We start from the raw sequence: 26,931 nt of genomic DNA on the forward strand, positions 1-26,931 counted from the left end.
CCGGTTCGCTGGCAGCCGCCCCCCCGCTCCCAGGGAACGCGGGACGGATGATTCATCTCGGTGCTTTCTCCCTCCTCCTCCTCCTCCTCGCAGGCTCCGCTGCAGACTGATTCATCGGGGGGTGTGGGGGGGGTCAGTGCCCCCTCCCTCCTCCTCAGAGCCGTGGGCGGATCGGACCTGGCACAAAGTGCAGCACTCCCTGCTCAGCCCCCCCCGAACCCCCTGACAGCCCCCCCAGACCCCTCATCAGCCCCCAGCCCCCCCCCCGAACCCCACAGCCCCCCCAGCACTCCCAGCCCCCCTCAATAGCCCCCAGACCCCCCCAGCACCCCACAGCCCCCCCAGCACTCCCAGACCCCCTCAATAGCCCCCAGACCCCCCCAGCACCCCACAGCCCCCCCAGCACTCCCAGACCCCCTCATCAGCCCCCCCAGCCCCCCCATCACCCCACAGCCCCCCCAGCACTCCCAGACCCCCTCATCACTCCCCCCAGACCCCCCATCACCCCACAGCCCCCTCAGCACTCCCAGACCCCCCTCAATAGCCCCCAGACCCCCCCATCACCTCACATCACCCCTCAGCACCCCCAGACCCCCCCCCCAGCACCCCCAATCCGCCCCCTCCCCTCTCCCCCCCCAGCCCCGCCCCCGCTGACCACGTGACCCAGCCCATTCACACCTCCCCCGCCTCCTCCTCCCATTGGTTCCCGCTCGCGCCGCAGCCAATCAGCGGCGAGGGGGGGGACGCGGCGCGAAGGAGCTCTTGAAGGGCGCCCGCCACCGCCCATTGGCTCCTCCTCCCTATTGACCCCACCCACCGGAAGCCGGAAGTGGCCGTTGCCCGGGACGGCGGCGCCGTGACCCGCGGGCGGGCAGCGCCGGCCGCGCCATGACGGGCAAAGCGGTTCGGGATGTGGACCGGTACCAGGCGGTGCTGGCCAGCCTGCTGGCGGAAGAGGAGAACAAGTACTGCGCTGACTGCCAGGCGAAAGGTACCGGCGGGCTGCGCCGGCTGAGGGGGGGGGCGGCGGCGGGGCCTGGCGGGAGCGGGGAGCCCGGAGCCCGGGGCGGGGTGGTTGTCACCTCCTCGGTGGCAGCGTGTGTCGAGGGGCTGCTCTCTGCTTGCTGCCCGCCGCGGCAGGGCCTCTCGGAGCTCCCCGGGGGTCTCCCGGTGGGATAGGCCTGGCCGGGGGGGGGGGGGGGGTAGAGGAGGGGGCGGCTCCGCGACCCCCTGTCCCGTCAGCAGGCAGGGAGAGCTCGGGATGCGGGCAGGGGCAGCGGAGGATGGGGGGTTGGGGGTCTGCAGCACGGTCGGGGATTTGCCCATCGCTTGAGGGAGAAAAACAAAGCAAAAAACCCCCAAAACCCCCAAAAACCCCGAACGTGGCTTTAGCAGAGTGTGACAGTGGCTGGAGCAGGGTGTGCTGGCACTGCTCCTGTCACAGCAGCCGCCCCCGGTGCCTCTCAGCTCCTCTGGCCCAGCTGAGAGCCCTGGGCTGGGGAGTGACTGAGCTGAGGGGTCCCTGCGGGCTCTGAACGAGTCTGGGGGCTGCTCGGGGGCAGCAGCCTGGTGTTAAACCTGAGAGCTGGCGTTGTGTCACTGCTGGGGGCACATCCTGGGAAGGGGAGCAGCAGAGCAGCCCCAGGGCATCGGGCAGAGCAGGTTTGGGAGCTGAGTGTGAGGAGGAGGAGGAGGAAGGGATGGATCAGAACTTTGCCCATGGAATCACTGGAGGAGTTTCCTATTTTGTCCCGTGCTTCCTTTCCCGTTTAATCTTGGTGTTGGGGCATGTTGGGATCCTCTTTTTTCTGAGAAAAGAGTGGGGTGGGGTAGAAAGGAAATCAGATGGAAATATCTGAGTTCTAGAAGACAAATGAAACGACTGTCACTGGCTCTGTGGTGAGGGAGGTGCCTTTCTGTACCTTGCTACTGTCAAATGCTTTGCTTTCCTGTAGCTAAAGAGTCAAGGTTATGCCCATGCCTCCCTAAAATCCTGATTTAATGAGCTTTTATAATGATTTGGAGAGCCTGAACTTGAGGCTTGTTTCTCAGTAGCTGCAATAAATGAAGTTGGAGCAGGGGCTGTGTTTCCTTATCTGTAAGTGGGAGGCAATCACCTCAGTGTGACCTCTAAAACCTGCAGAGAGCTCTGCTCAACAGCCCCAAACATCCTGCTCTTGAGGTTTGTTTTCAGGCTGGCTCCAAAAAAAACCCCCAAACCAATCCCCAAGCTCAGCATCCTCCTGGGAGCAGCCTCCCTTCCCTTGGGTGCTGCATTTCACACCTGGCCGTGGTTGCCCATGTGGGTTGAACGTGGTGGTGCTGGCAGAGCCTCCTGCTTGCAGATCACTTATCTCTTGGCTCCCAGTGCTGATGCCAAGGGCAAGAATAGCTGCCTTATCTTATCTTGTCTTGCCAGGCAGGAGACAGCAGCAGACACACGATGGGAACACGTTCTCCCAACACTTCCAGGCTCCCTGTTTTGATGTGGCTCCTCCTGGGATGCAGCATTCTGTGTAACACTCAATGTGCATTGCCAGGGGGATGGGGTGGGTGCCTCAGTCAGGCAGAGCAGGCTCCTCTTGTACCCAGTTATCTGACAAAATAATTACCCACTCTACTAATGAGGTTCACAGGGGTGTGGGGTCTCGTTCTTGAGGGCAGTGTACAGAGCTGAGGCCACAGGAGGTGCTCCAGGCGTCTGGTGCCACTCACAGTGCTGGGCTGTGTTTTGGTTCCTGTGTCAGTGGTGGCAAGGAAGGGTTGGTCTGAGTCCTGCTGGCTTGTGCAAAGAGCTCATTTTATTTGATAAATGGTTTATTAATCACTGCAGCTCTGACGAGGCCGTGTGGGATTTGCCAGCTCCAGAGAGTTCCCCCCCAACCTTTCCAGTGCTGCCTTGAAGAGTTGCTGCTCTTTGTTGCTTGGTTGGTACCTGAGTCTGTCTCTGGTTGAGGTTCATGGAGATGAACTTCTCTCAGGAGTCTTTTGCCAAGGTCAGGGCTGTCACCAGGCACTGCTGGTGGTGACAGGAACATCTCCTGTGCCAGCTCCCTCCTTTGTCCAAGCACTGTCAGCATCATGAGGGTCTTGTATGAGTTTCCACAAAGCTGAAGGCAGGGTAGGAACCTGGCAGCTCCTATAGCACCTATCAAGACACTTTTGCTATGAAAAGCTTCTTTTGACCACCTGGATTTTTGCTGAAGTCAGTGAATTCTGCGCTGGTTTGCTGCTTGATCTGAGCATTTCAAAGCCAGCATGACACACGGGCAGGGACTGTGCAGATCCCACCCACACTTCCATTCTGCCTCTTCCCAATGACCTAACTTCTTGCTGAGATTCATTACTAGATTTTTTTTTTTCACTTTTATGAGCAGAACTAAAGGAGATGACAGCACCTGTGAGCAGGAGCTGCACTGCTGCCCTGCTCCCCTTGACTTCCTGCTCCCCAGAAGCTCTGAGCATGAGGGTAAAAGTTTTCTTTCCAGGAGCTGGTGCTGGCTGTGAGCTGGGCCCAGCACTCTGGGGTCAGTTTAACAAACCTGCTCTGGTTTGCTGTGCCATTCTGCTGAACAGTTGGGTTTTTTCTGTCCTCATCCATGTCAGTGCTCAGAGAGAGGGTGCTCTGCTGGGCTGCTCTTCCCTGGTTTCCCTCAGGCAGTGCATATGAGTGATTCCTGCTCCAGCTGCATCTGGATGTGTGAGAAGGAGGGAAAACTGAAGTTCTCCAGAGTGTTCTCCTGTCCTGTGCCTGGGATTCAGTTAATTTGTGCTGGAGACACTGATGGCTTCAAGACCTTTCTCTACAGCTTTTCTCCAAGAGCTCCACAGATGAGCCTTGAGGGAGAACCTGCAGCAGCCTGATGGCTTCTCTGGATCTTAAAGTCCTGGGTCTGCATTGTTGGGAGGGGAAAAAAAAGGATAAGGAAAGTGAGAAAAGAAAGCCTGGGGTGGTTTTTGCTTTTGCAACAATAAACATTGCAGGGGTGAGGGGCTCATGTTTTGGAGGAAATTGTGTGAGATCTCTTGCCTCCTCCTTCCTCTTTGCTGGTGTGGTTTTGTGTGTGCAAGGCAGCATGAATGTCAAGCAGTCTGTATTGAGTATCTGTCAGAAGAATCCTGCTGAACATCAAAATGAGCTTGGAGGCTGAAATTGCAGTGAAATTGCAGAGTAGGTGGAGGGCTGTGAGGAGTCTGGGCAGGGTGGACTTGACCCCAGTATCCAGATGTCTTCCAGTAAATGGAAAATGTCTTGTGCTGCCTCACACTAACTGGATTTTCCTCTGCATTTCTGACTCTAAAGCTCTGTGCTGAACTTGTGTACCATGCAGCTAATTCTGTTTGATTCTCTCCTTCTCCCAAACTCTTCCCCTCTGCTCTTCCAGTCCCCTCCATCCCGCAGGCTCCTGGGATCCCCTGTGGCTGACGTCGGCCGGGCAGGTTCCTCCCCAGGGACAGGGAGCACCAAGGAGGTCTGCTGTGTGTCTGCATCAGCTCAGGTTGCCCTGTGCTCCTCCTGCTTTGTCTGACTCTTCCCTTTGTCCCTTGTGAGAACTGTGGGTTCCTTACCAAAATCAACCCTTCCTCCTGACTTTGATGGTTAGATGGGAAACTCCCTGAACACAACACAGGTTGTGTTTTCCAGCAGTCTTTGCTGGAAAAGGGAGTAGAACTTTGAAAATACCTGGCAAGAGGTGGTTAAATACTGGGTGGAAAGCAGGAAGAGCAGGATAAAAGGCTTGGGACTGGAGCAGGTGTGGTTAAGGAAAGATGATTTCCAGTGGAGTTACAGCTCATTGCAGCTGGCTTAGTCCAACCAAACTGTATTAATATAAAACATGTTGCTAATATTCAACAAAAATCTGTTGTGACTCAACTCCTCCATCAGCAGACTATTGAATTGCTGCTGAATTTCCTTTTCAGTGAAAGCAATATGAAGAGTAGCTTGTTTTAAATAGCTGCCTTGAAGAACTGCATGTGATGAAGAAATGCTCATTATGGGCAAGCTGAGCAGTGGGCAGTGCTGCCTGCAGTGGGCTTGAAAAAAATCCAAGCAGTGGGGCTGAAGCTTCTCCATTTGCCTTGGAAAGTCTTGTGTGAGGAGCAGAAAGCTGTGCCTTATGTAATGGGAGCAGGCTGGAGATGTCTGTGTGCCTGTGCACTCATTTCCATGCTCAGCTGCAGCCACAATACTCTGCAGTTACCTTAACGAGTGCTGTGCTTCCTCTTCTGCTTTTGAACTGTTCTGCTAAAGTCAGGTCTGAAAGGAAGAGTCTTGTGCATAAAGCAGTGTTGATTGCAGGTGAGTGTTCAGAAATAAACTTTGTCCCTTGGCTATCTTCATCTGAGCAGTGCTGCCAGGGTGTCAGACACTGGCTGGGAGGGGACATGGCTCTGTCTGGCTGTCAGCCTGACCCTACATACACTGCTTGAAAGTTTGGAATTTCCCATTCAAGCCACAAAAGGAGGAGATAAAAAAATCAAACCAAACCAAAACCCAAAGAACTCCCAGCCATCCTGTGGAATTGTTCTGTGCTCAGGAGAGTTGTAGAAAGATAACCTTTAAGAAAAGCTCCAGAGAGCTCTGAGTCACGTGCAGGGATGCACATCTCTGCAGCTGCCAGGAAGAGATAACAGAGATAATCCTCCTGCTGAGGGCATCCTGGCAAACCCTGTCAGCCCTAGTGCCTGTGTCCTCTACCAGCTGTATGGCCCTACCTGTGAAGCAGAGAGCCTGGTTCTGCAAGAAGGGCCCCAAAATGCCATGGGATTCTTGGAGCATGAGCTGCAACTTCAGTAAAAGTTTGTTCCTATAGTAACTGGCAGATGAGTTGCATAAGGTAGCAAATGCTCAGGAGCTCCTGTGCCAACCTCTCCAGAAAATGCCTCTGCAATTTAAAGGTAATTCACCTTTCAAAATCCAAGTAGGTTATCAAAACCAACTAGAGAGTCAAGAATAGCTTTGTTCTCCTTCAGCTTGATCCAGAATAGTGATTGCTTCACGTGTCCCAGGAAATCTGGGACATAAAGTTGGAGCTTTTAAGAGAAACTGTCTTAGAGCAAAGCTTCCTCTGACTGTGAAGCTGGATTTACCTGTGCCTTGTTAAACTGCTTACCTCTATTTTTGGCAAAACATGCCATTCTGTTCTATACTATTGAGGTTATGCCCTTTCCTTGTTAATCTCAAGAGCTTTTTGGTAACTGTGGTGGTGAAAATTTGTTCATGTCTAGCTCTAGATAGCAGAGAGATTCTCAGTCAAAGTGGCCCAGGGCTAAGCCTCAAAAAGACCCCCAAATGTTTGGCATTTCTGGTAAACTGTGGAAGATTCAAAGCCTGTTTCTGAGCCTGCAGCAGTCAGCTTGGTCTGACCTGGCTGGTGAAGTCCCTGTGTCAAACATGGAGAGAATAAACTGGGTGCAGGTCATACAGGCAGGAGGATTCAGGCAAAACTCCCAAGTTGTTGTCAGAAGCAATATTCCCATCCCCCAGAGATGCCTCTGACTCTTCCTTCTTCCTGTAAAGAGTGGCTAAAGCCTGTAATTGCTGCAGCAATTTGCTACTGGGAAAACAAAAACCAAAAACAAGCAAGACAAAGAAAAACCAAGGAAAAACCCCTGAAAACAGCCCTTTTTGCTTTCAAGGGATGGCATAAAGTCAAGCTTTTGAACCACTTGATTTAGTGCCTTGCCATAGACCTTTATGCTGTTAGCACCCATGTTTCACTGGGTTCCTGTCTCTTTCTGAAAACTCAGTCTGGGACTGAGTGTGAGGGTATCTGCAAGTGCTGGGGTTTGACAGATCTCAGATTCCTGGATCAGGATGCATGCTGAGACCTGTAACTAACCAGCCTGGGTAATTTAGAGAACCTGAAGTTGAGTTTAATTGTACTTCTTTTGCAGAGCTTACCTTGTTTTCTCAAGCTAATCTGAACAGTTGCCTGTAGAACAGGCACCTACAGTGAGGAGCAGAGGAAGCTGTTGTGTAAGACAGCTTTGTCATCCCTTTTCTATGAGCAGAATGAATTTCAGTAAGTCATTAAGCAATCCCTCTCCAGAATAAGGAAGCCACAAGTCAAAGGAAGCTCTTGGATCCTCGGCTGTTTCCTCCTTTGGCTCTGCAAGAACCAGGGCCTTTCAGCTTTCACCCAGTGAGAAATTTCCAAGCAGTGCTGAAGGCTTGCACGGGAGGATGTGAATGTCCTCTCACAGGGATTATCCCTCTCCAGGGAGAATTTCCCACATCCCCTTCCCCTGGGAGTGCTGAGGGGATGGCTGGAGGATGCTGTAGCCCCACACATGGAGCAGTGTTTGCTGGGATCAATGGGCTGAGCAGCCACATGCTCCTCTCACAGATGGCCTTTTGCTGGAGCACTGGCAGGCAGGGAGCCCGCCAGGCAAGTGATTGTTTGCACCAAGAATATTTCATCAGGCTGTGAATAGAGATGCTCTCTCCTTCCTGCCTCTGAAAGCATCTATTTTTTCCTGACCCTCCCTCTCAAAAGAGCAGTGGCTTTGCAGCCAACTTCTGTTTTATTTTTAAATGCCTTCTGGAGGGTTATTACTGAGGAAACCTGCGTGTGTAGCTTGAGCCAAAATGGGATGTCTGAGTAAAGGGTGAGGAGTGGATCCCCTTGGGATTCCTTGAGGAAAAGCACCCAAGGGTGTGAACTTTGAGTGGGTAAGACCTGGTGTGAAGTGGACTGGCCAGGCTGTGCTGGGCTTTTAAAGGGAATTGGAATTCAGGAAGGGCAGATCATTCAGTCCTCATAGGCATTCATGATTCCAGCTCAGCTGCTAACTTGAGCTGGTATGAGCAGCTTGGTATGCAGGGTTTGTTTTGACAGGCTGGGATATAAACCAGGCTGTGGAAGTGTCTCATGGAAGCACTGACCAGGCAGCTGAGTTTCTCACACGTAGCTGTGTTTCTCCTCTGCTGGGTGGTGATGCTCCCTCCTTAGGAATACACTCAGGTAGTCAGTGCAGATTTCCAAAATGAAAACTGACCAAGCAATAGATGTTTTGAAGCTTGTGATCTTTGTGTGACCACAGCCAGGCCAGGAATGCATCCCCAAGTGCTCTGATTGAGCCTTAGTGTTGTGCCAGAACTGAGTGTATAGCTGGGCTCTAAAGTCTGTCCTGATTAGTATTCCATTCTTACTCAAAACTGCCATTTTCTTTACTCTTCTGTTCCCCTGCAATCAGCTGGCATTCTCCAGGAAGGATCTGGGCACAGAAGAGGGGAGGAACAGGGGCATGAGATGTGTGATGGGAGCTGAAGGAGCTGTGCCCAGCTCGGGTTGGTGCCAGGTCACTTGCTTACCATGGATCAGAGCTATAACAGTGAAACCAGGGGACAGCAGCATCAGGCTGGCATGTCTGAGGTTGGCTGTTGTTGCCCAAACTCCCAGTTTTGCTCATGGGAAGTGAGTTTTCCCCCTAGGCCTTAAGCTCTGAAGCCACCTGGGGACTGCCAGCCTCAAGGGAGCTGTTTCTGTACCATTAGCAGGGGTATTCATGCAGGGACCAATTTCTTTTATGTTTCTTGCTTATAATTTAGCAAGCTAAATATTTCTGTGTGGCCTTGTCCTAAGCCCTTTTGCATCCAAGTTTCCAGAATTCAGTGAACCCAGAAGGTGAGGTGCTCCCTGCAGTGTGCCCTGCCCTTGCCCAAGCAATTAGCACTGAGTTTTGGGGTGTGCAGAAGGGCTGCAAGTTCTGATACGGCTCCACAGCAGCTCTAGAATGCTGATAAATGCTGCTGTGGTGTTCTCTAAGTGACCTACTAACAAAAACATTTTTCCCTTAACAATTATGCCCTTTTACCAAGGCATTTTGCCCCTTCTGTCAGTCACTGGAGCTTCTGTAGAGACTTCAGCTAAGTTTAGCTTTGGGGAAGTGAAATGCTGCAATGTGTAGCTGCACTCACCTCTCTGAACACCTCCTGGGGCTTTCTGGTCACCTTACAAATGGCATGTGAAACTGGGGAAACGTCTCTGCAAAGTTTTCCCCAGCCAGATCTTCACTGGGTGCTTCCTGGTGGGATCTCTAGGGTGAGCTCCTTCACAGTGGCCTCGAAAGAGGGAAGTGGGAGCCTTGTTTACATGTGCAGCAAACCCCGTCCCCTTTGCCCACAAAAATAAGTGCTTTATAAGAAATTATACACTTAAAATGTTGTTCTCATTTCATGGTTGAGGGCGTAAGATTCTAGCAGAGCTGGAGGTCTCTGGGTGTGTGTGTTGGGGCTGGTGACTCTTGCATCCAGGCTGCTTGGCCAGGATGGGCTGTCTTGCTTAGGATACTTTGTGCTTTCAGCAAAAGAAACCCCCTCGTGTTCCTCACTGCCCAAGGCACCAAATGATAATTTTAATGAGCATGAAGTTATTTGGAGTTTGATCCAGCTGGACAAATTTCATTTGCCTCCCACCTGCTCAGCACAGATTATTCAGTGGCTCTTCCCCTGCTGGATTGCACCTTGCTGTGCCAAGGCAAGTGCTGCTCTTGTGCAGCTGCTTATCTTAAAGCAGCTTTTCACTCTGGAGGGGTGTAGCTATGTCTTGTTCCTCTTTTTCTGCCACAAAGGGCTGTGTAACCAGGCTCAAGAAAGTTTGAATGCTCACGTGTTATTTATTTTAAATATTCAGTGGCATAACAAAGCAGCTTCAGCACTGGGGTCCTCCAGAGCTGGGATGTTGGAGCTGCAGTGACAATCAGCTGCTAGTCCTGTGCTCAGCCCTTGCTGTTTGAGCTCCTGCATCACACATGAGGTGGCAGTGGGGCAGGGTTGGTGCTGTACCACTGAGTCATGTTCATTGCAGGGGAGGGGGCTGCAGTGGCTTGAGCTGGGACATGTGACAAACCAGTGAGCTGATTACTACAGCCCTCAGCTAGTGTCTAGCTGGCTATTAATCCTTTTAGTCCTATGGAAGCTAAATATATCTAGAGTTTAAATCTAACCTTGAATCTCACACTTAATCCTGCTGGCACTCTCACGTTAGAGCCTTCAGGGTGCATCTGGGAGAGAACTCCACAAATAAATCAAATGAAGGACCAAGGTTCCTGCTTTCACCTTGGTGTGCAACAGCCATAACACTGAAGAAGCCTTTTCTTCCCCTGCCTGCCTTTGTGACTGGCATTCAGCCCTAGGTTTTGGTAGGTGTGGTAAAGGAACTGAGGCAGAGGCAGGAGTGTGCTCCTTGTTAAGGTTTCACCAAGAAACTGGGAAGTGACTTTGATCAACTTCATTAAATTAGGATCATTCTCAAGGGCCTCTCTTCTACTGAACGAGCAGAAAGCAGTGGCAGGACAGGCCAGAAGGCTTCATAAAGACTTTTTAAAAGTCATAATGTGAATTAGCTGGAGTAGGTACTGGAGGTGTGTTAGAGGCTGTATGCCTTTGCCCTACAAGGGACCATGAGCCACTGATTGCATTAGCAGCACCACATCCCTCAGGATACACGAGCCTTTCCCAGTGCATAGGAATCAAACTGTTAACTCTCTGGCATACTCAGGAGATTAAAATACAGTGCTGCTTTTTTAGAGCTTTGAAATTACACTTTCCCCCTCCTCCCCCTCCCACCTCAGTCTCATTAGCTTTGCAGTTTGCTATTTTAACGGTGGCAAGAAAAGACAGGATAGTTCTTCATCTGCAGTAATGCCTGTAGTCCCTATAAAAAGGGCTGGCACAGTTTATTGGACTCTATTGGGTCCTTTATTCAGGATGTGGCTTCCCTGTGACTCTTTGGCCAGTTACCCATGGACAGTGGTAGCCAACCCATGGTGGCATCTGGCCACAAACTGTGCAGCCAGCTCACAGCTCTAGCCAGAGATGATTTAGTTTTAAAACCTGCTTATCTTGCACTGCATCTTCAGACTGCTGCCACACTCAGCAGGACAAGGGTTTGGATGGTCAGGGTCTGTTTAGTAGACCACTGTGTGGTGGGAGTGCCTGTGGACCTCTGCCATCCCCTGGGGATGCACTGCTGGGTGTCCTTCAGAGAACTGTTTGCAGTGAGTAAAACTAAGCTTGTTAATCTTTCCCCTGTGGGTTTTTTTTTCCCTGGCATGATCTCCCTTCTGCACCTCAGAGCTCTCCTGCCTGTCTAGAAGCTGCATGCAAGCCCTGAATCTGAGCAGAGCTGCAGAAACTGTGGAGTGAACTGATAATCTGTCTGGTATCAGGGTTGCAACCTCTGGGGTTCTGGCCCTGGCTCTGTTTCTGGTTGCCAAAGTGAACTGGGCTTTCCCTGGGCTGCTCTCCTTACTCAGCTCCAGCTTCCTGCTTCAGATGTAAGAGGAGATTTGGTGATGCAGGCTGTCTGTCAAATGCTGAGTATTTTATGCTGCTTTTCCTAGAGCAGTAGTGGCTGTTCCAGAGCTGGTTCCACTGCAGTAAGGTTATCCAGGAAAGATTCCCCATTGCCATGTGGGAACACAGCCTTATTGACATGACTGTTCAACCAAGATGAGATCAGGCTTTTTGTAGTGTTTTGGTGGTTCAAATGCCTAATTTCCTCCCTTCTCATCTTACAGATGTTTGTCTTGTGTAGAGCTCTCAAAATGGAAGAGGGAGACAATAAAATAGTAGCTTGAAATATAATGATTGGGAGGCAACCTTTAAACATCCTGCTGAGGTCTAATTCCCATTTCTAATCTGGATGAAAACGTAAACAGCTCAGTCCCAGTTCACTTGGTGCAGTTTCTCAGCTGTTGAAGGCAGCTCCAGGTGGATGCTGTGAAACTCTTGTGTCTCTTTGCAGGGCCACGATGGGCATCCTGGAATATCGGTGTCTTCATCTGTATTCGTTGTGCTGGGATCCACAGGAACCTGGGAGTTCATATATCCAGGGTAAAATCTGTCAATCTTGACCAGTGGACACAGGAACAGATACAGGTAACACAGGGGGATGGGAGCAGTGCTCTTCTGTTCCTGGGGCTTCAGAAACCTGGAAGTAAACAAAGTCTGAATCTGTCCAAGCAGTGGGAGGTGCAGCCTGAGGAGTGGCTTCCAGGGACAGAACAGACTTCAGAAGTCTACATGTGCCTTGTAGTTACCATGGATTACTCTTGCTTGGGAGTCTGCTGTGCTGGTGTGTGTGAGAGCTTTAATGTCTGTGAAACAAAAGGCTCAAGAATTCTTTTTGAATTGCAGTGCATACAAGAGATGGGAAATGGAAAAGCAAATCGTCTTTATGAAGCCTACCTGCCCGAGAACTTCAGGAGACCTCAGACAGATCAGTATCCTTTTTTCCTCTGCTGCTGGGGAAATGTGGAGTCTTTTCATCTTGTCACTTTGTGCTTGCACAGGAGGCTTAACTCCCTGTGCCTGGGCATCAGGATGAGTTCCTAGCTGGGCACCCTCCCAGCACTGCTTCCCCTGCAGGCTGCTTGCTCACAGAGGGAAGCAGAAGAGGCACAAGGATTTCTTAAGGATTTCTTCCCAGCTATAAGGGTGGAGAGCTGGAGCACAGAGGTTACAACCTGAAGCTATTGCATGAGATGTGCCCTCTGGGGTCTGTGGCAAATAGGATGGTTGACTCTCAGAAGTGCTGATCATTTAAAATTCTCAGGGGAGATGGATAAAAAGGGTGAACACTTCTGTTAAGCTGTAACTTTTATGTTACAGGAGGGTTTCTAGATGCCTGGTGCAAAAGGGAATGATGGGAACCCAGAGAGACACAGGAGCAGCTCTCTACCATGATTTTTTTTTTAATGTCTTAAGCTGGTGGCTGATGTGCTTTTGTATGCACAGAGTCCATCTGGCCACTGTGTGAGCTCTGCTAATGACATGGATGCTCATAAATGATGATAGAAGTAAATATACATCAGTGAAGAAAATATGCTAGGAATTTAGGCCCTGATTTAGTGTACCTTTTATAGCACCTTCATGCTTGGAATAACCCAGGGGCAAAAACCGAGTAGCAAAAAAGCAATTGGACCAAACACTGACTTATTTTAAGAAAGTTACTTCTGGATGTGCTCTTTAAACAGTCATTAGTTACAACCTGTACCTTGTACCCACATGTCAAATGCTGCTTTGTGAGTCTTCTGTTCTTGAATCATTTGTCTTTAACAAGCTGCTTGCAGAGCTGTGGAGAGCTTCATTCGGGATAAATATGAAAAGAAGAAATACATGGACAGAAGTATTGACATCAGTGCATTTAGGGTTAGTTTCTAATCCCTTCTCCAGAAGCTTGAATACATGTTAAGCTCTAAGTGTGTGTCTGTCTTATGAGTAAGCAGTGACTATGAAAATAGACAGTTTAAATGTTTCCTGTATTAGTGACTAATCTCTTCAAGGCTGATTAGGCTCAGTCATACTGTAGAAAGAATTGAAACTGGAGAGAACCTTTGAAGGCCTCCTTGTCCAACCCTTTGCTCAAAGCAGGACCAGTTACAAATACAAATCTTTAGCTGTATCACTGAGGCTTTTGAGACTGCTCACAGCATCATGGAGAGCTCTGTATGAACTTTCAGTGTGGTGTTGTGAGCTTTTGCCCCTCACATCAGTGGTTTTTTTTTTCCCTTACAGAAAGAAAAAGATGACAAGTGGAAAAGGAGTAATGAGCCAGTATCAGAAAGGAAACTGGAACCTATCATCTTTGAGAAGGTGAAAATGGTAAGATCAAAAGGCACAGTCATGGGTCAATTGTAAAGGTTTCTCTCAAGCAGTACAGAGGTAACCCAGCTTGATATGGAAGCATTTTTTCTGGTCTCAGTCAGAGCAGTGGCTGCACTGAGTCACAGTAATGGTCGTAGCTTGTTTTGCTCAGCTCAAGCAGACACTAAGCAGATGTGTTCTGCCTCACAGTGCAGAGCACATTGGAATCCAACTGCCCCCACTCCACTTTCCAGCCTGAGCAGTTATTTTTTTCCTAGTTCCTTCCATGCTTGAAGTTGCCAGTGGGTCATGTCCACTGAAAGAGAAAGGATTTGAAGGGTTAATCTCTCATGAAAGCCTCCAGTGTGTCAGAGTAAACCCAACATTTGCACAAGACTTCTGGTGTTCCTTTTTCCCCAGCCTCAAAAGAAAGAAGAAACGCAGCAGTCTAGAAAAAGTTCTCCTAAGTCTACTGAACCAGTAATGGACTTGCTGGGACTTGGTAAGAACCTTTTGAGCCTTGTGTATCTTACAGTGACCCCGTGCACCACCTTGGGTCTTGTGAATTTGATGAGCTTTTGGTGCTTATTTCACATGTCAGCTGAACAGTAGCTGATAGGTGCAGTAGAGTGTTTTGCTTCAACTCCTCAGCGTGGCAGCAGAAATGCCTTTCCTGATGTTTTCCTTTCTGCTGGTGCAGTGGTTTGTTCTTTAGCAGCAGTAGTGGCCTCCAGACCCAGCCTGGCTCTGGGCTGCTCTGAGGTTAACAGAACAGAACCAGCACACTGCAGTTCTTAGTCCAGAGCCAGTTCCTTCTCAGCAGCAGAAGGACAAGGGAAGAGCTGGCAGGTCAGGTCACCAGGCTGAGTGGCACAACTGCTTCCTTGGCAGGAGGCTGCCCCTCAGCCTCTGCCTGTCTGCCTGAGCACCCATCTCAGCTTTGTCTCTCCCAGATGCTCCTCTGACCACCCCCATGACAAACGGGAGGCCCAGCAGCCTGGAGAAGGACCTTGATCTCTTTGCCTCTATGGGATCAAACTCTGACTGCAGGAAGGTGAGTAGAGTAGGGGCCACCAGTGCTTGGGAGAGTTGTTTGATGCTGGCATGGGGTGCTGATCTCTGAGTTGTCCTGGTGCTGGATGCAGATGTTGTGCTCTCCCTGCCTCAGGTCGCTGGCTCCATGCCAACAGCTGGAAGTGCTGGTTCAGTACCTGAAAACCTGAATCTGTTCCCTGAGCCAGGAGGCAAAGGTGACGAAGTGGGGAAGAAGCAGCTCTCCAAGGACTCCATCCTCTCCCTGTATGGCTCACAAACACCTCAGCTGCCTGCACAAGGTGAGAGAGCTGAGAATAGAGCTGCTGCAGGGCGGTCCTCTGGCTCAGAGTGGGTGGGGTGTCCTGACAGCTGACAAGCAGAGATGTGGGAGTGTAGGTGGTCCTCGAGAACTGGTGAGGAGCTCAGTGAACAGCTTGGTCTCCATGTCACAGCCCAGTGAGTGTTGTGATAGTCTGTGATTTGAAGGTCAGCCTTTCAGCCCCTGACAGGGAAGGCAGCAGCAGCTCTTCCCTTCCTCCCTCTCTGTCTCTTCCCAGGAGCGATGTTCATGGCCCCAGCTCAGATGGCATACCCTGCAGCACCATACCCTGCCTTTCCTGGAGTAGCCCCCTCCAGCAGCATGATGGGAGGCATGATGGCACCATCAGTGGGAATGATGGCCCAGCCTGGAGCTGCAGGGATGGTGACTCCCATGGCCATACCTGCTGGCTACGTGGGTAACGTGCAGGCAGCTGTCATGGCTGTCCCCAACGGGATGATGGCAGCACAGCAGGCTGGATATGTGGCTGGCATGGCAGCAGTTCCCCAGCCCATCTATGGTGTGCAGCCAGCACAGCAGCTGCAGTGGAACATTGCTCAGGTGAGGTGGGATCTTCTGCTGACCCAGAGGTGGCTGGAGGGCAGGGGAGGCACATCTAAGCCTGTTACCTGAAAGCTTCAGGGCTCCTGGGGTTGGGTGAGGGCTGCAGGCAAGCTGAGGGATCACAAAGGAGTCATTTCTTCAGAGTTCTCAGTGCTTGGTGGAGAAATAAAATCAGTGAGACATCAGCTAAAATGAAAACTTCTCAGCTTGTTAGGTGGGCATGCACGTGAGAAATCAGTGGCTTCTGTTCACTGTAACTCTTTAGAAGAATTTAAGTCCTTAATATGTTGGGAAGCAAGAGTTTTACTTCTGCTGTGCTCTGGCAGCTGCATTAACATAGCTTTGCCTTCTCTCCTCTCCCCTTTGCAGATGACCCAGCAGATGGCTGGGATGAACTTCTATGGAGCTAATGGTATGATGGGATATGGACAGTCAATGGGTGGAGGAGGTGCCCAGGGCAGCAATCAGTCCCTCAGCACTCAGATGTGGAAATGATCCCTTGCATTGTGACCATTTTTGCCTTCTGTTCTGTTCTTCAAAACTGCTCCATGAGACATTCAGGGTTTTCCTTTCTGGCTGGTTGCCCAGCCTGAACCTCTTTCCATAACTGAGACCCATCTCTGCCTTTTCACTGTCAGACACAGTGAAACCTCAGTGACCAGAACATCAGCTCCCCTGTATTTAGCACAGTCAATGCACACTTTGGGGTGGACCCCCTCCTTGCACAAACCTCCACTAATGCTTCTGGGTAGCACTTACTGTCCTGCTGGGTATCTTAGCAGAGGTGTGACTGAGGAACTGGGGAAATCTGTACTTCATACTGCCTGGCTTGTCAGGCCTTTTAAAAAAAAAAATAATCACCTAAACTAGTATTAGTAGGGGTTTTGGTGAGCAGAGGGGTGGAAACCTTGCTTGGTGCTTGAGGAACTGGATTTTAACCCAAGCCCAGGGGCAAGCAAGCCTTGCTACCTCTTCCCTTGAGTGGAGTTCTCCGGAGCTGAGGCCTCGCTGTGCTTGGCTCTCCAACCCTCATTGGAACCAAAGTCCTAGGGAAGAGCCCTCCCTCATCCCTCATCCCTCCCTCCCCCCATGAGCAAGCAGGATTCTCGCACAGTGTGGGGGCAAACTGTTTGGAATGTGAAACTTGCACTTCAGAGTGGCTTTTTCTGTCTAATATGTGGTATTGATGTATTTAACTTTTAACAATCTAACTGAGAGTTAACTTATCAGGGGCTGAGAGCCCACTGCAAGTTTTCTTACACTTTTAAAACGAATATGACATCCTAATTTATACTTTTTTCATATTTTTTTTTTGTTTTGTTTTTGTTCCTGTAATGCTGGTACCCTTTCCTAGCAAGCTTTTGACATTTTACTCTAGGCATAAGAAGTGGGTGGGTCAGATTTCTTTTCTCATCTTCAGTAGAACACAACTGCTTAAACTCATCAGCGTGAGCAAGAAGTCAGTCAGACTCCTGTGGTCTACTTTACCCCTGTGTATATGTAAATTCCCAAATAAAACATTGCAGTGAAACCTCAACTGACTTAATCTTGGTTGTGTTATTTTATTTTATTTTTTTTTAGCAGCATTACCAGGTTGTGATTCACCGTGGTCACTTTGGGGGCAAAGTGGTCACTTTGGGCATGTGGGAATTTGGAGCCTTTCAGCTAAATCAGCCCCAATGCATCTGTTTTGTGGCAGGGCTGTGTCCCAGGTGTTGGATGACATTTTTATACCCAAGAGATGCCAGGGGGTGTGGGTATCACAGCATTCCTGCTGCAGGGAGAACTTCAGTGATGAGGAGGCCAACACAACCTGGCCTGTTCAAAAGGTGGATGGTAACCTTTCACAAAAAGTGGTAAGAGTGAGAATAAAAAAGGATTTAGGAGAGATTTACAGAGATCTGAAGGCCAGGTTTGCTTGGGGCTGTGGGTGTCTGTGTGCAGCTGCAGGGGAAGGAGCTCGTTGCACGAGCCTGGTGTCAGTGGTACTCTGCTTGCATGTTAATGGTGCTGTTTCTTTCCTCAAGTCAAAACCTGCTTTTTTCAGGAAAAAAAAAAAAGGTTTCTTCCTCTTCCTCTCCAGCACATCAGCTGTGGGGAGTTGGCTTATTTTAAGGTACAGCTGTGGGTTTGGGTTGGATGCTTTGAGAAGCTCAACTCAAGCAGAGAAAAAAAGTTTTCAAGCTGGCTTTAATCATCTTCACTTGCTGCCCCAGTACTGTACATGCAGGTACAAGCCAATGAAAATGTGCATACTTCAGGTTTTTCCCCTCTTTGGGAAAACTGGCTAGGAATATTTTACAAAATAGCGTGCACCCTCACAGCCCTCAGTCCTGCTGCATATAAACCACAAAAATACAAGAGTTTTACATTAAGAAAGACAACGCACATATAAAACATGACATCACACAGGTAGAAAATTGCCATTTGCTTTTTTTTAAATCTATTCCCATTCTCAAGTATCCATCACCAGCCCATCCCCTTGTCTTGAACATGGAACGGGGGTGTAGGACCTCCCCTCCCCCCCCAGCTCACCCCTCTGTGGCATTGATTTTAAGGTGGAGTTGTTAAATTAATGAATCTGTCATCAAAGCAAAGTTTATCACAAAACATAAGTGGATGGGTGAAGGCAGCCAAGGTTGTTCACTGCTGTGGTTCCATCCTGGCTTCCATGAGCCCTGGGGAGTGTCAGCCCTGACAGTTCTGCACCAAACTCTCCTTTTCCCCCCAGGAACTGGAGGCACCCAAAGACACAGAGGTGTCCTCAGACACTGAGACCTTCGCTGCCTCAGTCATTAGAGCTCAATGGGGAAGCTTCTCATGGCAATTAGCTCAGGGGGTAATGAAGTTCTGACAGTTTCCCACTCGATGGGGACTCTCTTGGTCCCCAAGTGCAGCTTCCTGGGGACTGAAGGGTGGGAAATGAGAAGCAGCAAGGAGGAGCAAGAACGTGCTGAGAGATGTCAGGCTGCCTGAGGTCTTCTGGTTCCATCTCATTGCCTCCTGCCTTTAATGATCTTGGACCTCTTAATATAAATTTCCTTTGCTGGTGCCTGTCAGTATTCTTCCCCTTTGTACTTTTTTTTCCTTTTTTTTTTTCTTTAGGGGGGCAGTAGCACAGTTTAAAAGGCATAGGCTGTGTTTAAAGATCTGTGAGGTGTAGGTAAACCCCTCACGTGACTTTTCAGGGAACATAAATCCTGAAATTTTGCTTCAGTTTGGGTTCTGCAAAAATTAATCTGTTTTTTTATCCTTGTGCCAATACAAGTTTGTTTTTGCTTCTTTCCTGGTGCTGTTTGATACTGAATTCAAGGACAAAGTTGAGTTCAGACTGGGAGCTGCTGCTTTCCCAAGTGGTGTTACCAAGACAGATGTCTGTGTTTTTACATTTGAGGTATAAACTTCTGAGATTAATGACAGATTCTTCAGTCCTGGACAATCTCTTAGATGGTCCAGGTGCTTGTTCATCGCTTCAGTTTGAGGTGGGGAGTAGGACAGCATGATGGGGGAGAATATTTTACTTGTAACTGCATGAAAAGATCGAGCCCTTTAAGAGAACAAGGCCACCAACTTCAAAGTGCTAACATTCAGGAGGCACCCGCTGCCAGGCTGTGGCCAGCTGGGTACCAGGAGGGGGTTCAGCTCTGTCCAGAGGCTTTCTGACACCAACCATTCACAGCTCTCATGTGGGTGGTAGGGGAAAATTCCTTTTTTTTGTTTTGTTTTTTTTTCCTTTTTTTTCTGGGGATATGTACAGAGATGAAAGGGGGGGACCCAGGGTCTGGGTGATTCCCCCCTCCTCCAGAGCAGCACTTGGCTTCCCTTGCCCTGGAGCTCAGCCATCAGTAGTGCAAGTGATAAAGAAAGCAGAGGGTGGGCAGGCAGGAGCCAGCGTTGGGGGCAGGTGGTCAGTGCACACCCCAGGGAATTCATTGCTCTTCATTGCTCAGTGACCCAAAAAAAACCCAAAAACCTAAAAAAAACACAAAAAAACAAGGAAAAAAAACCAAACCCAAACCTGAATGTGAGTGCACTGAGGTCTGGTTGTTAAACAAAACAAAACAAAGAAAACAACACAAGGGAAAAAAAACAAAAACAAAAACAAACAAACAAAAAAAAAAAAACCACAAAAAACACACAAAAAACCCAAACAAAAATGGAAAAAATAAATAAAAAGGTATCCCAATAAACTGAGCTGCAGACAGGCACAGTGGTCACAGCAGCTCCCAGGGCTGGGTGGCAGCTGCTCCCTCCTGGTGTCTGTGCCCAGGGCAGATGGTTGGGGTCAAACAGTGTGACGGTTCTTCAGACAGCCAGACAAACACCCAGGCCCTTTGCTCTGCCTTTTTCCAAGTCTGCTTTTAAAACCTAAACTTCCTCAGATCCAAGCCAGCCCAGCTCAGGGGAGCATTACTGTCCCCCCTGGTCACCCAGCCCTGTTACACGTGGCACATCCTCCCCCAGCCCTCCCATCCCCTCCTCACTGCAGACTCTGCTTCCTTCCAACCTTTACAGCTCAGAAATGTCCCTCCTGCATCTCTAACAACAGCCAGAGGTTGGGGGGTTTCTCTGCTTGTGCCCATGAAGTAGAAGGAAGACTTCCAGCTGGGACAGCTTTGCTGGAGGAACACGGAGTGGCTGTCACGCCCTTGGCACCTCAGGGATGCAAACCTTGCTTTTGCTGAAGGTGATTTCCAGCTCTGGAGGCATGAAAACCCAAAGGAAAGGAGAGAGAGAGGGAGCTCTTCATACCTTTTTCCATCTGTGATGCAAAACACATCCAGACTTTGAATCCAGCCATCGAGAAGCACAGTGCCAGAACTCTGCTCCTTGACCTTTAAAATGCAGTTATTCCCCAAATCAGTAACCACGTGCACACACCCTCAAGGAATCTGCAGATGTGCATTGTCCAAGCGTTTCACATCAATCTGGGAAGAAGTCTCTGAGTCCACTGGAAGAAAATAAAAGGTGGAGTCCTTCAGCCTGAAAAGCCATCTCTGGTGCAGGTTCTGGAAGTGAAGCCCCTTCAGCTGCACTTTGAGGATTTGCAATCCCAGGGGAAGGAGCAGAGGTGTGGGATGGGTTCACTCCTCTCCTGCACATCTCTACAGCTCCAGGCTTGACCTGCCAGGTCTCATTGCCAGAGCAGTCGTGTCAGACAGACACAGAAATGATTCCCTGCCAGCCCAGGGCTCCTCCTCATCTCTCTCCCCAGGAATCTCCACCTGGAACTACTGCTGGAGAAATGGTTTGAAGAGCTGGGAAAGGTGGTGGTGCAGGGGATGCTTCCCCCATCTCGGGTGCCTCGTGGCGTTTTTCCAAAGTCACTTCATAGCTTTGGTTTCCTGGTTGCTGGCCAGGTAACTGGTTCTGCTTCTCACTTCATTTCAGAAAAAACTATGTCCAAGCATCTTCTCCTCATGCTTTCCACACTCAGTGAGGATGCTGGTGAAACAGGGGATAATTTCTGATTCAGCCCAGAAGCCTGACCCATCTTCTGGTGCCTTACAAGATTTTCACTCACCTTTGGCAAGTAAAGACCATTCCAGGCTTGTAGAAAACCCAAGGACAGCTTAAGCTGCAGGAAATCCTGCAGTGTTTTCTGTGCTTTGCTGCATGGCCTCGATTTTTTTTTTTTTTTTTTTTTTAACTAGACTTTAGGGGATGTTTAAATGTCTTTTAAAGGCTGTTTTGGCAAAATCCATCCTTGTTAGTTGCCTTGATCCTGACACCAGCATCTACTGTCAGCTGTGCTGGGTCTCAAATGGGCTGCAAAGCAGATTCCATTTAATATTAATTATTCTGCCTAGGGGAAGATATCTGGCAAGTCAAATGGTTTGAGTTTCCTTTCCTGATGGAGGGTGGAGAAAAGAGAGGAAATAATCTAAGAGATAATACCGAGGCAGTGCAGCCACTTTTTGCAAACCATACAGTAAATACATTTGGAAAAACACAAAATGCCCTTTGCAATAATACATTCCCCCAGAAGAAAAACCTGGAGTCCAGAAGCTTGTGGGTTTTTTCTGGTGTGTCACATGTGGAAAGGAAGGGGGTGTCAGCTTTTTAGTTCTTGTTGTTTGAGGAGGGAAAACATCTGACACATCTCCCAGGCTCAGAAGGGAGGAGGAGCTGATGCTGCAGTGCAGACCTGAGCCTCTTCTCCCATTTCACCTCCTCCAAAGGTGTTCAAGGGGGGGGTCCTGGCACAGGAGAGAAGTCAGGAAGGAGCTCCCCAGGGGGAATGGATGCAGAGTGCTGCAGTGAAGTGAAGGTTTTGATGGATTTCAGTTTTCCAGTGAGGATGTGACGATCACTGAAGTCCCTGGGGGCTCCCAGTGAGCAGGAGTTGTCCCCATGGACCCCTCACGAGAATCCACAGCCAGGCAAGACCTGGGGTGCAGACTGCTCCTATGGCAGCTCTGCTCTTCTCCTCCAAAGCATCCTCAATATATTAACAATTTTAAAAAAAAAAACCCAAAGTATTTGGGTTTTCCACATTCCCTGGAGTACCCAGGTGCTGGTTCTTGCTTCTGGATCTTCAGCTTGCACAGAACCCGTGAGCCTTTCCCCAGACCTTGGGCAGCTGCTGCTCCCGTGTTCCCTCTGCTCTTTGCCTCTGCTCTCAGGCTCCAGAAAAGCCTCATCCTCACGTTGCTGGCGAGGAGGGGGAGCAGCAAAGCTCTGCAGCTCACTGGAAAGCTTTCCAGCCAGGCAGCTCCGTGCTGGAAGGGGAAGGGGGTGGCTGCTGCCTCCTCACCACTGAGCAGAAAATACCCGCAGAGCTCCCTGCTCTGCCCACACTGCTGTTCCACTTCCCCAGGCACATGGTTATTGTCCCACCACAGGCAGAATCCTTCATTTCATTTCTTTTTTTTTTTTTTTCCCTTGAAATGGAGTTGGTAAAGCAAAAAGCAAATAATGTCAGCTTGAAGGAGCAGAAAGCTTTTCCTCTTAAGATGCTTTTCCTTCATGTATATTTAAAAATCCAGCACGCTGGGGCAGGGAACGTTTGGCCTCATCCTGGCATCGCTGACCTCGTGTAACTGCTTTGTGCTCTGCAAGGAACGCGGTGTTCAGACCATTGTTTATTCCTCTTTCAGGAGTCAGGGCACCGAGTTTGCTTCCTCAAACCACTGGAGGCTCAGAAATCGGGGCGTATTGCTTGAACCAGCACCTCCTGCTCTGGCAGATGAGGGTTTCATCCATTCCGAGGTGGCCACTGGGGTCTTGAATCATCCTCCTGCAGCTCTGCTCAGCAGCATCCAGCCTGTTCTCTTCTCAGAGGTCTCTTTTGATTTGTAAAGGTCCAAAGTCCACGACAGCAGCTGGAATTCCGTGATGTGATGTTGGTCAAACTGTGGGGTGCTGGGTGAACCTGCCAGTGAGCAGAAGAGCTTTGCTGACCCCAGTTCTGGGGCTGTGGAGGGGGACAGCTTCATCACAACAGTCTTTTCCTTCAGGGTTGGTTTGGTTCCCTTGTGGCAACAGGTTGGAGCTGGGTCACGGTTCCTGGCGTCCCCTGGAGGAACCAGAGGTTGGTTTTGTTGTGCTCTGTGCATTGTGAAATTCTCTGCTTTGCCAGTAAACACTTGTAAAAAAGCCCAGCTGTGCTGTGGGTTGGTTTGTGTCAAAGACTGAGGGTCAGAGCCATCCTGTTAGTAAAAAATGCCCCACGAACCTTTTGTCCTCTTCCAGTCTCAAGACTGCTCCCATCTGTTGGTGCATCCGTTGTTTCTTTCTCTCTTTTGGAAACTGATCCTTCAGGACAGTCATTGTGTTAAGTATATTCTATGAAGAAACCAGAGTTTCTAGTGGTGTCTCCCCTGAGTATTTTCAGCAAATTTCATTAGGCACCTTCAAAAAAAGCTTCCATATATTCTTGGTTTTGCTACAAGAACTGGTCCCTCAGTGGGGAACCAAAATGCTGCTTTAAAAACAAACAAACGAAACGTACAAACAAAAAAACCCAAAACACTCATCCTGATAATTAATTCAAAGCTTCTAGTCCTTTGTTCAGAACCTCTCAGTCACCCTAATTCCAGATCAGCAGAAGATGCTGTTGAGATGTTCCCCTGTAGCTTACCAACAAGTCGAGAGTTGGGAAAGGTGCATCCTGCATGGGCTCTGCCAAACCCTCTGCTCCTCCTTGAGATTCAAGTACTGAGGAGAGCATCCCTGACCCAAGGAGAGCATCCCTGGCCCAAGGAGACCTTCCCTGACCCAAGGAGAGAATCTCTGACCCAAGGAGAGCATCCCTGACCCAAGGAGAGCTTCCCTGACCCAAGGAGAGCTTCCCTGACCCAAGGAGAGCATTTCAGACCCAAAGAGAGCTTCCCTGACTCCAGGAGAGCATCCCTGGCCCAAGGAGAGAATCCCTGACCCAAGGAGAGCATCCCTGACCCAAGGAGAGCATCCCTGACCTCGAGCAGCCCTCGTGGGAAGAAGGGGCAGGGAGCCAGACAATCAGCCAGCATCCCACTCCTCCTGCTCCATCTGTCACCTTCTCCTGACTCAAATTTTCACGTGAGGCATCACAGAGTTTGCACTCGGGGTCTTGTTTTGGCCGTACAAGACCACAGCCAGTGGTGAAACACGAGGATGAGAGCAGCTGAGGTGATTGCACCTTTTCCTCTTCTCTCTCACTTTGGCAATGTCACTGGTCACAGGCTACATGCTACCAGAAGAGAAACAACCAGAAAGAAAACCCAAACAAACAAACAAACAAGAAGAAAAACAAAAGAAAACAAAACAGCCCCCAAGAAGTGCTTGCTCAGTGTGGCAGGATTTGTGTCAGCAAACAAACACAGGGAGTGGCAGATGATTCCAGACATTCCGGAGTCTCCTGGATATTGCAGAGAGTGAGAGTGTTGTTAGCACGTGGCAAGCTACATCAGAGAAGATGCTACATTCCTTGGAAAAGAAAAATAAAACCGTAGTGCTGAGTCAGATATTCCTCTTTTTTTCTGTTTGGTTTTTGTTTGTTTGTTTTTGTTGTTGTTGTTGTTTTGTTTTCTTGTGGTTTTTTTGTTTCTTTTTTTTTTTTTTTCCTTTTGAAAAGCTACCTTATCCTCAGAGGCAAGGAAACAAAACCGCAGGAAAAGAAACCTCGTGGACATGCTGCTGGCGGGGTGGATGGGATGGAGATGCTCTCGCAGGTGGTCGGAGAGGAATTGGTCGCTTCCATTCCCCTCCCAGGGGCGGGAACAGCCTCGGGTCTGTCGGCAGCCACAGCCCTCGCTCTGCCTCACCGAGGAGGGGGTTTGGTTGGTTATGGGGTTTTCTCTTTTTTTTTTCTTTGCTTCTCCTTCCCCCTGCCTCAAAACACCCAACCCTCGCTCCCTCCCTGACATCCCCCCCCTGCGTGAGGAGGGGATGTGAGGAGCGTGTGGGGAGGAGGTTTGGTTTGGGAAGGAGACAAAAAAAAAAGAAAAAAAGGAAAAAAAAAAAAAGGAGGAAAAAGGAAAATAAAGTAAAAAAAAAAAAAAGAGGATATTTACAGCAATCCACGCACAGTTCTGGCAGGGCAGGACGTCTCCTTTCCCTCCTATGGGCAGGAGGGGCTGGTGGAGCTCTCCAGGGAGGACTGGGAGAGGCGTCGGGTCAGGGGTCCGATGCTGGAGTCAGCCAGTGAGGAGGTGGGGAAGAGTTTGTACCATCCCGTGACCACGCTGGAGAGATCCAGCTCCTCCAGGACGATCTGGGCCATCCCCATGAAGCACTTGTGGTCCATGCGCCCGTAATCTCCCCAGACAATCACCTGTGGGGCAGAGCAGGGGTCAGGGGAGCTCCCTGCTCACCACAGGGGAAGTTTTGGGGAAAAACTTGGCAAATTCAGTGTAGACCCCACTATGGTTGGGGTGGGGAGGCCACAGACTGAAGGACAGCACGGAGGGCAGTGGGTTGCTGTGTCCTGGCTCCCCTAAGCCCTCCCTCTCCCCAGGTGTCTGTAGGGTGCATGTCACCTGCAGGACTTTGCCCTGGGGACTCTCCTCGAAGAGCAGAGGCTGTTGGTATGAGGGGTCACAGGTTTTCTTCACCACCTTGGTCTTCTTCTTGGCCAGGCAGACGCCGTTCTCCAGCAGGTAAACCTTGACATAGGTGGCTGCATTGGGAATGGGTGAGAATCTGACTGGGAGCAGGCTCTGGTGATGGTCTCACCACAGCACCCACCCCCATCTCTCCCCTTCCATCCCTAACCCCCTCTCCAGCCATTTACCAGGGATGCACTTGGAGCCCATCTTTGGGATAAGTCCCCTCGCCTGGATCACCTCCACCTCCAGCTGCCCGTTCCTCTCAGCCATCCCCACGTGGACATCACCTGAGTGCAGGGACAAGATGTGCTCAGCACCCCCCCTGACCACCCGCTCCCACCAGGCTGGTCCCCACCTCCTCTTCCTTGTCCTGCCATGGTGGGAGATGCCACCCTAGGGCTGACAGCCCAGGCACCCCCCCCTCCCCTCCTTCCCACCCCCACCACCTTGCAGGTTGCTCTGCCTGGAGCATCCCCTTGTGCTTCCAGCCAGCACCAGGAGCCAGCAGCCCCCTCCCCAGCAGGAACCCCCTCATCAGATGGCCACTCACCCATGGGGGGGGTGGCCAGGGTCTGCCGTCCCACCAGCTGGCCCGGCCCCAGCCCGTCCAGGAAGTCACTGAACTGACTCTCAGCACCCAGGCGGGTGGTGGGGAAGATGAACCTGCACCGGGAGAGCACAGGGCTTTGCTGGGGCATCCACCTCCAGAGAGACCCCCGGGAGCAGCAGGGGGATGTCCCCCCCTCATCCCCCCGTGCCTTACGTGCCGTCAGAGCTGTTGCTGTTGGTGCTGCCGTCCGTGGACTCGCGGCTGCTCTGCCGGGTGATCCTGGTCCTCATCTCCACCGCGATCCCCGTCTCCGTGCTCCTCCGGATGTTGCTGCGCAGCTTTTTGGGGCCTCCCTCTGGAAGCCGAGATGGGGGGATGGGGGGATGAGCCCAGGAGCCTCCCCGGGTGCTGCTCCCCTCCTTCTCCCTTGGGTGCTGAGACCCCAGACTCAGACTCAGACCCCAGACTCCCTCCAGACTCAGCTCACGTCTGCAGGGATACCCCCCAGCCTCCAAAATCCTCCCCGGGGCTGTCCCCCCCGGCACTCCCGGACCCCTCAGCATAGTCTCCCATTCCCCGGGGTGGCTCACCAGTCTGGTTGAGCTGGAGGGTGCTCTTGCTCCACTGGGACAGCCCCACGATTGCCACCATCTTGGCTCCCAGGCTGGACCGCCGCTTCTTGCTGATGGCGACGGAGTCGGCGCTGCCCCGCCCGCTGGTCTCGATGCTGTACATCTCACCACTGATGCTGGAGCTCCGGATGACATTCCTGGCCGCCGAGGAGCTGGCATCCCCGTTGAACATGGTCAGCCCCTGGAGCACTCCCCGGCTCTGC

General features: G+C 50.5%; 2 protein-coding genes across 3 annotated transcripts; one reads left to right on the forward strand and one right to left on the reverse strand.

Moving 5' to 3' along the window:
• Positions 1-666: 666 nt before the first annotated feature.
• Positions 667-17,059, forward strand: SMAP2 (small ArfGAP2). Of its 2 annotated transcripts, none has more exons than XM_030464209.1 (10): positions 667-991; positions 11,757-11,890; positions 12,149-12,234; positions 13,084-13,162; positions 13,529-13,615; positions 14,018-14,099; positions 14,536-14,651; positions 14,766-14,931; positions 15,190-15,512; positions 15,885-17,059. In XM_030464209.1, exons 1-10 carry the CDS (start codon positions 889-891, stop codon positions 16,008-16,010), a joined length of 1,302 nt encoding a protein of 433 aa, XP_030320069.1. In that variant the 5' UTR covers positions 667-888; the 3' UTR covers positions 16,011-17,059. The 2 variants fall into 2 exon arrangements, with proteins under 2 accessions (XP_030320069.1, XP_030320070.1); XM_030464210.1 differs by having other exon boundaries at positions 826-991; positions 14,551-14,651; positions 15,885-16,369.
• Positions 17,060-25,017: 7,958 nt separating this feature from the next.
• RIMS3 (regulating synaptic membrane exocytosis 3) lies at positions 25,018-26,931 on the reverse strand. The gene is made up of 6 exons (XM_030464219.1): positions 26,687-26,931; positions 26,310-26,451; positions 26,097-26,209; positions 25,732-25,833; positions 25,478-25,617; positions 25,018-25,272 (listed from the first exon to the last, which is right to left on the reverse strand). Exons 1-6 carry the CDS (start codon positions 26,898-26,900, stop codon positions 25,060-25,062), a joined length of 924 nt encoding a protein of 307 aa, XP_030320079.1. The 5' UTR covers positions 26,901-26,931; the 3' UTR covers positions 25,018-25,059.

This window comes from Calypte anna, chromosome 23, assembly GCF_003957555.1.
Source record: "Calypte anna isolate BGI_N300 chromosome 23, bCalAnn1_v1.p, whole genome shotgun sequence".
Classification (NCBI taxonomy): domain Eukaryota; kingdom Metazoa; phylum Chordata; class Aves; order Apodiformes; family Trochilidae; genus Calypte; species Calypte anna.